An 11,608-nucleotide genomic window follows, 5' to 3' on the forward strand; every position below is an offset into this window, starting at 1 on the left:
GTATCGCTGCATCTCAATGACACTAAACCCCTTAAACCCCTTTTAATATCAAACTATAGTTTGAATAAAATAAATTCTAAAGTATAAATAAAAGAATAAGTTATAATACTTAAAATAATTACAATTTAAAATGTATGATTTATATATGAAATAATCATTTATTATACTACTAATAATAATTTAATAGCATATTCAGGGAATCATATACCATAGTACATGTTCAAAAATATGGTTAAAAAAAGAGTGTAGAAAGTTTTTATTAATGCTTATTAATGGTATAATAAGCATTATTATATGGCAATCTAAAAAAAAAACAATATTTCAATAATTATTAATTATGCAATATGCAATGATTTTAATTTCTCTCAGATGTGGCGGTTTCAATGTAACCATCAATTTTGCCATTTTTTTTGTTTTTTTTTGCAAAAGTTGCTGTGCTTGTGCCTCTAGTTAAGAAACACCTGTGTGTGAACATTCCCTCTGTGTTCTTAAAGCTGTTATATATTGTTTATGATTGTTTTATCAATGAAAGATGACACTGAGCCTGTAGGCTGAATGACTGCAGGTTACTGAACAGTGAGATGCTTGATTGAGAGGAATCTTCTCATCACTGCTGATTTACTACAGTGACTGTCTTATTAAAATAAACATCGCTCTCTAAGATTTCACCTATTGCATTTTCATTTTGTGTTTTGGATTAGACACATTAAAATATCTGCATTTAGGCTACAAAATATCAAAGCAAGTGTCATTTATTGTAAATAAAATTGCACAAACACTTTACAGGAAAGGTTTAAAATGTTCAAACAAAAGCTGAAGACAGAAGTACTGTCCCACTGTAAACTGATTTCATACAAAATAATTGCCAGATGATTCAGAGACATTGAACAACAGTGTAGAAATTGCTGAAATTCTTGCTGTGAACTGAAACTCAATGCAATGCACTGACATTTATGCACAATGTTCTTTATTTAAACGTTGATTTAAATGTTTATGAAAGCTCAGTGATGATTACACAGTCTGCTGATACAGTTTATCAAATTCATGTTGACAGTTGCATAACCGGAGGAGGACAGAAGACATTACATAATCATCTGACAATTATATGCCAAAAATCCCAAAGGAATTCTAACAGGAGACAGAAGATACTGGAAAACTGTAATTCTTATTAATAATAGCATTACTTTAGGATGTTTTGACAAGTGATATCAAGAAAATAAACTGTTGAAATCAGATCTAGTTAAATGTCTGAAGTGTTTTTTTCTACTGATGAATACAAGAAAATAAACAATATATATAGACTAGCTACATATGTAAACAAATACAATAAGGTTATAATATAACCAGTAATATAAACCAGATTTACTGTGTATCCAGAAGCTATTTTAGCGTTTAGCATCACAATAATTAAATATTCACGCTGAACACAAAGGCTATAGAGACTCATTCATGCATGTGCAGTTGTTTACGTTACGCTTGTGATTGACAGCTGTGCGAATGTAAATCTAGCTTCTTTGATTTGCTGATAGTGCCCCACTTTGAGCGCGTTAGCCACGCCCCCCGCGCACTTTCAACCAATCGCTGAAGAGCACGAAAAAAACACGCATTGTTCGGTATAAATGCTGTGAGCAGCAGCAGGTTCACAGATAAATAACACGCGGAGTTTCCGTCTGCTCGTTATACTGGGATCATTACTGTAAAAGTACTGTACTGTAAAATTACAATTATTTATTTATTCTGTACTATGGGAAAAGAATGTTTCTGGCTGCTGGTTATCGGAGTTTCTCTTATTGCGAGCGAACCAATCTCCAACTCCACTGAAGAAGTGTTTGCTAGTAAGTTTTTGTAGATTTTTTTTTTAAATCTTCATTTTCATAATCTTAATTTTTTGAATTTTCATCTTTAATCGTATTTCTGCTTAATATTCATTTTTCATTCGTTTTACATTTGTTTATTTTACACACACACATACACTTACACACACACACAGGTTTGTTTTTATGGTTTATGGGGACTCTCCATAGGCGTAATGGTTTTTATACTGTACAGACCGTATTTTCTATTGTCCTACACCAACCCTACCCCTAAACCTACCCCTCACAGGAAACTTTCTGCATTTTTAGATTTAAAAAAAAAACTCATTCTGTATGATTTATAAGCCTTTCGAATTACGGGGACACTGAAAATGTCCTCATAAATCACCTTCTCGTTGCAATACCTATGTCATACCCATGTTATTATACAAATTTGTGTCCTCATAAACCACATAAACATGTACACACACACACACACACACACACACACACACACACAATTTACATTGGGGGAAAAAATGTAACTAAATTAAATATAAATAAATAAAATTAATATAACCTTAATTACAAATAATGAAGTATTTTATTTATGTAGCATTATAAAAAATATGGAAATTAAGCCCATTGTTATTATTGATAACTAAAATTATTGAAAGATTTTTTGTTAATTGAAATAAAGCTGACATAAAATGTAAATTTATATATATATATATATATATATATATGTATGTATATGTGTGTGTGTGGCTATATATATATATATATTACATTGGCAAAAAAAAGATAAATAACTAAATTAAAATTCTAAAATAAAAATAATAAAACCTAAATTACAGATAATGACGTATTTTATTTATTTATTTATTTAAGCCCATGGATATTATTGTTAACTAAAATTATTTAAAAAAAAAATTTGTTAATTGAAATAAAACGTAAATATTAGATTTAAAAATAAATGTTAGAACTAAAGAAAATAGAAAGTAGTTGAAGCACTAAAATTACTAACTGGAAATCTCTCTCTCTCTCTGTTTATTTTGCCATTAGAATGCATTGCAGTCAACTGTATTTAGATAAACGGATACATGTATATGTGGAAGTGATTAGGGCACAGGTCCAGGATCAGTGTGGTTCCATGTCTTATGATCTACTTGATCTGGTCATTGCATATACACTGATTCTGGATTAGCAAGTCCAGTTTTTATTTGATTTCCACAATACACTGTTTCAAAGCAGCTTTACAGAGAATAATGGCTCAAAAGCCCCACTGAGCAAAGCCAAAGCCAGCAGTGGTGAGCAAAAGTTTTGGTAGGATGAGGAAATAATTTTGTAAACCTTGTGAGGAACCCATCCTCCTCTGGATTTCACATAAATAATGTCTATAACACAGGCCAAAATAAATACAGAACATTACTAAATGGAGGCACATGCTAAATTGTTATGGTTTTACATGTAAATGATATTAACAGGTGCTGTTTGTTTCAGGTAACTCCACTGAGCAGACGGGGGACTACAGTGACATCGAGTCCAAGTTCTCCATCAGAAACCCAGAATTCCCTGACGAGGATCTCTGTTATCTTGTCCCAGGTCAACGGGACTCTGTTTCAGACTGTAACTTCAAAAATGATTCCCATACCTTCCTTATTATCCACGGATGGTCTGTGAGTTCACGGATGACAGTCAGAAAACACATGCAATTTGTCTGTTTACTAATCAAACATAGCATTGCTCCAGAGTTAATGTCCATTTATGAACAGCATGTGTTTATGTTTCTGTTACTTCATTTATTCTGCTATAGTACTACAGTACAATAAATGTACCTGTCTGTAGGTTGCGGGTCTGTTTGAGAGCTGGGTCTATAAGCTGGTGTCGGCTCTGTTTGAACGTGAACCCAGTGCCAATGTCATTGTTGTGGACTGGCTGGATCGGGCCAACAAACACTACCCCAAATCAGCAGAAAACACCAGACTGGTGGGGGCGGACGTGGCCAAGTTTGTCAACTGGCTGGGGGTATGCAGAGAAACACATTGTTAGCATTGTTAATGTTCTTGTTGGAGCATTTTTGTAATGACAGTCGACCGAATGTTACCTCACATCACTGCAGTGCACTGAGGTTGTTTGAGTGTATCTCACAAAAAACATGTCCTAAATTACAGATAATGACTGCAGGTAGGGCATGCAGAAAATAAATGCATAAATGCATAATTAAATAAATCTGTAAATAAATAAATAAACGAATAAATAAATAAATTATATAATAATATTTTTGTATTATTTTGTATAAAATAATTTTTAAATAGTTTTAGTTATCAATCATTTCAGATTAAAAAAAACCTGCACACCTAAACTACAGAATATATGTGTGTGTGTGTGTGTGTGTGTGTGTGTGTGTGTGTGTGAAGAGGAACCTAAATGACAGATAATGAAGTCTATTTTTTTTTTTTTTAATCTGAAATTATTGATAACTAAAACTATTTAAAAATTATTTTGTTAATTGAAATAAAGCTGAAATAAAATAAAATATACATTTTAGATAAAAAACTAAATGAAAATTAGAAATGTTACCTTGGAAACTAACTAAAGTAAGTTGAACACTGAAATTACTACCTGGAAATAAATAAAAACTAAAACTGAACTAAAACTAAATAGTAAAAAAAAAAAAAAAAAAAAAAAAAGTTGTGGTGTAACCATAAAGTAAAACGTAATATATTTTCCTAAAATAGTTTCTTAAAAACCTGAGTGCACATCTCTTAATCATTCAAAAGATTAAAAATGTTATTTAAATATTTATCCTCCTGACAATTTAGCCTTCATGCAATTTAAAAATAAAAACATAATATTTAAAAACATTGTAATGCATTTTTTAACTAATGAAAATGTTAATTTCATGGAATATGAGGAAAAGGTAAACAAACCATTTCAGGGCCCAGGACACAGACTGTTTCTTCCGAATAGCTGTTGCAAAATCATCTTCTTTGAAGTGTTTACTGTGTATATACAAAAAAAATCAACAAAAGCACACAACAAAATTACTAAAAATTAAATTGAATTTAAAATAAAAACTGAAAATATTAAAATAAAAGCTTATTAAAAATATTAACAAAAGCTATAAGTATATAAATACAAATATATAAGTATATAAATAATACTATAAAGTAACACTGATCCACCTCAGTTATCAGCAATACAGAAGATATCAATAGTCTTAAAGGCCTTTCTTCTTATAATTTCAAATGTTTGGAGTGAAATATGACCCAGACATGTTCTTAACAGACTTTCTAAGATTAACCGGTTTATTTGTTTGTGTTGTTGTGAAGGAGTTGGACTATCCTCTGGAAAAAGTGCATCTTTTAGGCTACAGTCTGGGTGCGCATGTGGCCGGCGTCGCAGGAAACCTCACCAACAACAAAGTCAACAGAATCACTGGTGGGAAGCCTTTTATTTACTAGTCAAATTGATGCATTTAAACATGATATTCTACTCAACTCAAACTCTTTATTTCTGTCCCAGAAGACACTTTGCCAGATGTTTATTCAGAGCTATGCATTTTTTTTTCCAGGTCTGGACCCCGCGGGCCCCAGCTTTGAGAATGCAGACAGTCTGAGGCGTCTGTCACCCGATGATGCCACCTTTGTGGACGTCCTGCACACAAACACCAGAGGCTCGCCGAACCTCAGCATCGGCATCCAGAGGCCTGTGGGTCACGTGGACATTTACCCCAACGGTGGAACCTTCCAGCCGGGCTGCAGCATTCAGCACACCATGAAGCTCATCGCCACCTACGGCATATACAGTACGTCTGATTACTGCATTGTCAGCAGTGTGATTTTAACTTATAACTTTCATTTTTGTATTTTAAATTTTCATTTGAGTTTAGTTTTAGTAATTTTGCTTTTTCTCATATATTTCTATTTAGCTGTAATTAATATTGACTGTATTTCAGTTTTCATTATTTTAGCACTTCAACTTATTTGTTTCAGTTAGTAGCCAAGACAACATTTATTAATTTTTTTTTTAATCTAATATTTTATTAATTTTTTCAGCTTTATTTTAATTACGGAAAAAACTTTTTAACAGTTTTAGTTAACAATAACAACACTGTTAGTAAAATACTAACTCTATTTAAATCCAATTTGTTATGTGTTTTGGATGTGCTAATTTTATTCGTTTTATATTATTATTATTTCTATTTAGTTTTGGTTGCCAAGGCAACATTTCTAATTTTTAAGTATTTTTTTTTTCATGTAAAATTTTTATTTTATTTTATTTTATTTGAGCTTTTACAGCTTTTTTCAATTACCAGAAATTATTTTTAATAGTTTTGGTTTTATAGTTAAAGTAACAATAACAACACTGTTAGTAAAATACTAACTCTATTAAAATAAAATTATTTTCTTTTGTTATTTTTATTCTTTTTTTTTTCTTTGATATTTCGGTTTAGCTTAAATGTTTTTATTAATTTCAGTTTTAGTAATTTTAGTAGGCTACTTCAACTTCAACTTATTTCAGTGTAGTTGCCAAGGCAACATTTCTAATTTTCATTTAATTTAAAAAAATCTGTATTTTTTTTTCATTTAATATTTTAATTTTATTTCAGATTTATTTCAATTACCCGAAAACAATTTTTAATAGCTGTAGTTTTAGTCAACAATAACACCACTGATAGTAAAATGCTAACTCTATTAAAAATCATTTTTGTCATTTTTATTAGTTTTTGGGGGTTTTTATGTTCCTATTTAGCTTTAATATTTATTTCAATTTTAGTCATTTTAGTACTTCAACTTAAACTTATTTATTTCAGTATAGTTGCCAAGGCAACATTTCTAATTCTTTAAAAAAAAGGTTTTATAAGTTTAAGATTTTCATCTAATATTAGTTATATTCCAGCTTTGTTTCAATTACTGAAGATGATTTTTCTTAACTCATCTGACCTCTTGTCTTTGACGCCTGTCAGACATGGACCAGATCATCAAATGCTCCCACGAGCGCTCCATTCACCTGTTCATCGACTCGCTGGTGAACCGGGCGTACCAGAGCTGGGCATATCGCTGCAGCTCCAAAGACGCCTTCAACAAGGGCCTGTGTCTGAGCTGCCGCAAGAACCGCTGCAACAAACTCGGCTACAGCATCAACAAGATCCGCAGCACTAGGAGCACAAAGATGTACCTCAAAACCCGCGAGATGATGCCGTTTAAGGGTGAGCCAGAAACCACCCAGATCGCCAGTTTCCCCAGAAAATGCATTACTAATCTACATCTAGTTTGTACTTTTGTGAGTTTGTATATTCATTTCTCTCATTATCCTGCAGTGTTTCATTATCAGATTAAAGTGCATCTTTTCAGCGACAAAAACATGACTTTGCTGGAGCAGCCAATGAAAGTGTCTCTGTTCGGGACAACCGATGAGAGGGATGACATCTCTGTCACTGTGTAAGTGCCCTTATTTTAACCCTCTGGTGCTGAAATTTTTATTTGTATGTTTATTTTTATTATTTAATATTTTGTATTTTTAGGGGATTTTATGGTAATAAATTATATTTATGCAATAGTAATGATCCATTTATTACCTGTTAACCACTTTTTGAGCATAGACCTGAAAATGAAATTTCAGAGAGAGAGAAGAAACAAAACAAATTTATAGAAATTTACGATTATTATTATGAAAAATGCACAAAAACATTTTTCAAATTTTATATGAAATATGATATAAAATAATAAAATATAATAATGTAATATAAAAATATAATAAAATATAAAATAATATATAAAATATATTTTAAAAAGTTTAGCAAAATATATAAAATATTATATACTTTCCAAAACATGTATTACTGTAATACCTCTTGAAAATTAAAGCCATAAACCTAAACAAGTTTTGTTCCAAATTTGAAGTTGATATCTCAAAAAATTAGTTTTCACGAAAAGTTTGTTTGGGTGCAGTACCAAAGCTTTCCACTAGATGAAATTCCGCTAACAGTGCAAGCGTATTTATTTGTGTGTGTGTTCACATAGCAAGTGCCAAAACCTTTACCAAGTTTTGTACCATTCATTTGAAGAAAAAATTATAAACAACTAAAGCATAAAAATATTTGGGCAAAAATGACCGAAGAGCACCAGAGGGTTGAGACATTTTTTTTTTTTTTATTAATTGTAATAGTTCAGTGGCCCCAAAACCACACTTCCATCACACTTTAAAATGTCTGAATGTCATTAGATACAAAATACCAAAGCCATTTTAAAGGGAGCTAAACATGACTGGTAAATCCTTTTCACGCAGGCCCAGCATGAGCACCAACAGCACCGTCTCATTCCTGCTGACGTCTGACAAAGACATCGGCGAGCTGCTGATGCTGAACATACGCTGGGAGAAAGACTCGTATCTCTACGGCTTCTTCAGCACCAATCAGTTCATGATTCGTAGAATGAGGATCAAATCTGGAGAAACACAGTCCAGGTGAGTCATTTCAGATCATAGAGCCACTATTGCACAGTTGCTATTAGAGAATTAAAGTCATAACTGCATGAATGCGTAGATAATATATACAGTTTGGGGTCAGTAAGATATTTTTAAAGAAATTAATACTTTTATTCAGCAAGGATGCATTAAAATGATCAAAAGTAAAGATATTTATAATGTTACAAAAGATTTCTGTTTCAAATAAATGCTGTTCTTTTGAACTTTGTATTCATCAAAGAATCCTGAAAAATAAAAATGTACCTCAGTTTATACAAAAATATGAAGTAGCCCAACTGTATTCAACATTGATAATAATCAGAAATGTTTCTTGAGCAGCAAATCAGCATATTAGAATGATTTCTGAAGATCATGTGACACTGAAGACTGGAGTAATGATGCTGAAAATTCAGCTGCGCATCACAGAAATAAATTACATTTTACAATATATTCAAATAGAAAACAGTTATTTTAAATTGTAATAATATTTCACAATTTTACTGATTTTACTGTATTTTTAATCAAATAAATGCAGCTTTGGTGAGCAGAACAAAAACAAAAAATCTTACTGTCCCTAAACTTTTGAGCAGTAGTGTGTTTTACAAAAAAATCTTTATTTCGCATAAACTTAAAGTTGAAATAAGCCATAACAGAAAGTGTTGCATATATTATTTAATATATTTGAAGTGAATATCCTGATAAACTATAGAAATGTGTTTACAGTTGGTTAAAAAAGGGGTCAAATGTAATTTATAGTATTATTACCACAATTTATGAATAAATACGTTTGTCAGTTATATTTCATACTGTTACGGGTTTATTTATTCAAATAAATGCAACCTTGATAAACATAATAGACTTCTTTCAAAAACATACTATACACATGTGTCTGTGTGTGTATATATAAACATTTTATGTATTTTTTCTTTTTTTCTAAAGGCTAATATTCAGACCCAAAGAAGGAGAATTTGGTTCTCTGGTTCAGGGTGGAGATGCTGTTGTGTTTGTGAAGTCCAGCGAGACGCCGCAGAGCAGGAGAGAGCAGAGGTGACGACAGCTTCGCTTTCACTGACTGTTAAGTCTGATATAAGGTCTTTTTTATATACAAAACTTTCTGTCTCTTTTCTGTTTCTGGATTTTCAGGCAGCACAGACTGAAACACCACGGGAGCTTCTTCAAACAGGGCGTCAATGAAGCGACCGCAGATATGATTAAAGAACCAGCGTTACTTCATAATGAATCAACAGAGATCATGACAGAAACCACCACAAAACCAAACACAGCTCAGGTCAACACTACAAATGCTTTGTGATTGCCATTTGCACCAGATGTACTGTATCTGAATGTTTTCATTTGATGTGAATGTGGGCTTGTGAATTTCACAAATTTCCAGGTTACATTTACATCCCAAGATCAAAAGAAAAGATCAAACACTATATACATAAAGAAAATGAAATACAAAATTCTCATGACTCTAATGCATTCAGACATTTACTTTACCCTCAATGATGATTCACATTGCTGTCATTTTTACTTTTACCTAGTTATTTACATCAGCATAAATATAAAGAGATAAAATAATGACAATTAAGCATTAAAAAATCCCATACGTGAAATTTTTGTCCTGTAGACATAGTCTAAAAAAAAAAAAAGTATAAATCCAACTTGATGGATTCACTAGTTTATATAATTAAGAATTTTTTTTTAAACATAAGTCAAGATAAATAAAATGACTAAAACACAAAGTGTGTATATATGATTATAGTGGGTTATAAACATCCAGTAGCTGTAGATTAACAATTTAACATTCCAATCATGAATTTAAAATTGCAGATTAATATAATTTCACATTAACAAATCAATGCAATTTTTTTTGGGCTGTATTTCAAGTGAATATTTCAAGTGTACTGTATTTCTGTTATGTTTTTAGTGAAGGTACAGTCAGTTAGTCCAGCCAGTATAATTATTAATTGTTAACCTGGGACATTATTCACAAACTTTAAAGGAAAATGTTATGATATTTTTATCATGCACAAATTGAATTGAAATGCCTGACAATTAAGTGAATCTGTCCTCTGTCATCCATAGTGACACATACTCTCTCCTAACAAATAACTTGCTGAAAGCATCTTGTCTGTTTATGTAACATGCTGTATGACTTCTGAAATGTATATAGGGTTTGATTATTATTACAAACTACATACTGTATATGTATCTATCTGATTAAATTCATATTACTCACTAAATATTAATTTTAGAACTACTAAAGTCCAACCAGCACAGAACATCATACAATAAAAATTGAGTTTGTATTGTATGAACTATGCGATGCATTTTTACTGCACAATCTAAGCACAATTTTATCTACTTATCTAAATGGGGACATTGCATGGACTTGGATTGTTGTTATATACAGCTAGTTAGAAATACTGTATAGCTTAACTCTAACCCTCACCCTAAACAGAAAACCTGCATTTTTTTCCAATAAAAAAAAAAAAACTTATATTGTTTTTCAAAATAAGGATGTGCCTAAAAGGACGTTTTCAGCACTTCTATGAACAAATTTGTCCCAAAATATGGTTAAGTCGGCACACACACACACACTTCTAAGAAAACTGGAACTAAAATAAAACTTTCCATGATGTCCAAACATATGTGCTAAATATTTAAAATGCCGATAATTCAAATAATCTCAAATGCCCTAAAGCACATTGTTTGTGTGTGTGTGTGTGTGTGTGTGTGTGTGTGTGTGAGTTTGCACACAGGGGGCTAAAATAAGCATTCAGGGTAACACACAGCCATCATATCTGAACACACAAACTGTACAGTGATGTAGATGTTGACATGCCAGATATCAAACATCAAATACAGCAGATTTGACTAATGCACCTGCTTAGGAAGAAAAAAACATGAATGACATCTGAATCATTTCTCTGCCTTCTCACACGTGTCTAGAGTTCCAAAAAATATCTCAACAGTATCTCAAACTGTGCTCAGGTTTACCATGGTAGGCTGCAATCAGAGATCTCAATATGAACTTAAACATTTCTCATTAAATGATCTGAGCTGCTGTTCAAATTCATTATTTTTATTTTTAAAATGAATTTTATGAGAAACGCCTGAGAGAAATGTGAATATTTGGCCATTTCAATAAAAACAGATAAAAACTGTAATTTGTATCTGGTGTATCTGTGCCATACTCACATGTATGTACTCGGACGTTTTGAAGCATGGCAGCTGGTTTGAGCTGGTCCTCATGAGCTGGTTTAAGCATAAGCAACTAGCTCCAGCTCAGGACCAGCTTAAACCAGCTGCCATGTTTCAAAACATGCAGTTTTTTTTCA

At 31.7% G+C, this 11,608-nt stretch overlaps 1 protein-coding gene across 1 annotated transcript; it reads left to right on the forward strand.

The window, feature by feature from the left end:
* Positions 1-1,711: 1,711 nt before the first annotated feature.
* LOC107687910 (lipoprotein lipase) lies at positions 1,712-9,817 on the forward strand. Its single transcript, XM_016485395.1, has 10 exons — positions 1,712-1,835; positions 3,297-3,472; positions 3,642-3,821; positions 5,129-5,237; positions 5,371-5,604; positions 6,766-7,008; positions 7,120-7,240; positions 8,088-8,264; positions 9,204-9,311; positions 9,408-9,817. The coding sequence occupies exons 1-10, from the start codon at positions 1,745-1,747 to the stop codon at positions 9,574-9,576; spliced, it is 1,608 nt and encodes a 535-aa protein (XP_016340881.1). The 5' UTR covers positions 1,712-1,744; the 3' UTR covers positions 9,577-9,817.
* Positions 9,818-11,608: the final 1,791 nt, after the last annotated feature.

This window comes from Sinocyclocheilus anshuiensis, unplaced genomic scaffold, assembly GCF_001515605.1.
Source record: "Sinocyclocheilus anshuiensis isolate Anshui unplaced genomic scaffold, SAMN03320099.WGS_v1.1 scaffold293, whole genome shotgun sequence".
Taxonomy (NCBI): domain Eukaryota; kingdom Metazoa; phylum Chordata; class Actinopteri; order Cypriniformes; family Cyprinidae; genus Sinocyclocheilus; species Sinocyclocheilus anshuiensis.

What these genes read in the sequence shown, in the direction of transcription:
- LOC107687910 (XM_016485395.1), top strand. Translation starts at nt 1,745, where the DNA reads ATGGGAAAAGAATGTTTCTGGCTGCTGGTTATCGGAGTTTCTCTTATT. An exon ending in CAAAGTCAACAGAATCACTG is followed by an intron (nt 5,238 to 5,370) that starts GTGGGAAGCCTT and finishes TTTTTTTTCCAG; the next exon opens with GTCTGGACCCCGCGGGCCCC. An exon ending in GATGACATCTCTGTCACTGT is followed by an intron (nt 7,241 to 8,087) that starts GTAAGTGCCCTT and finishes CTTTTCACGCAG; the next exon opens with GCCCAGCATGAGCACCAACA.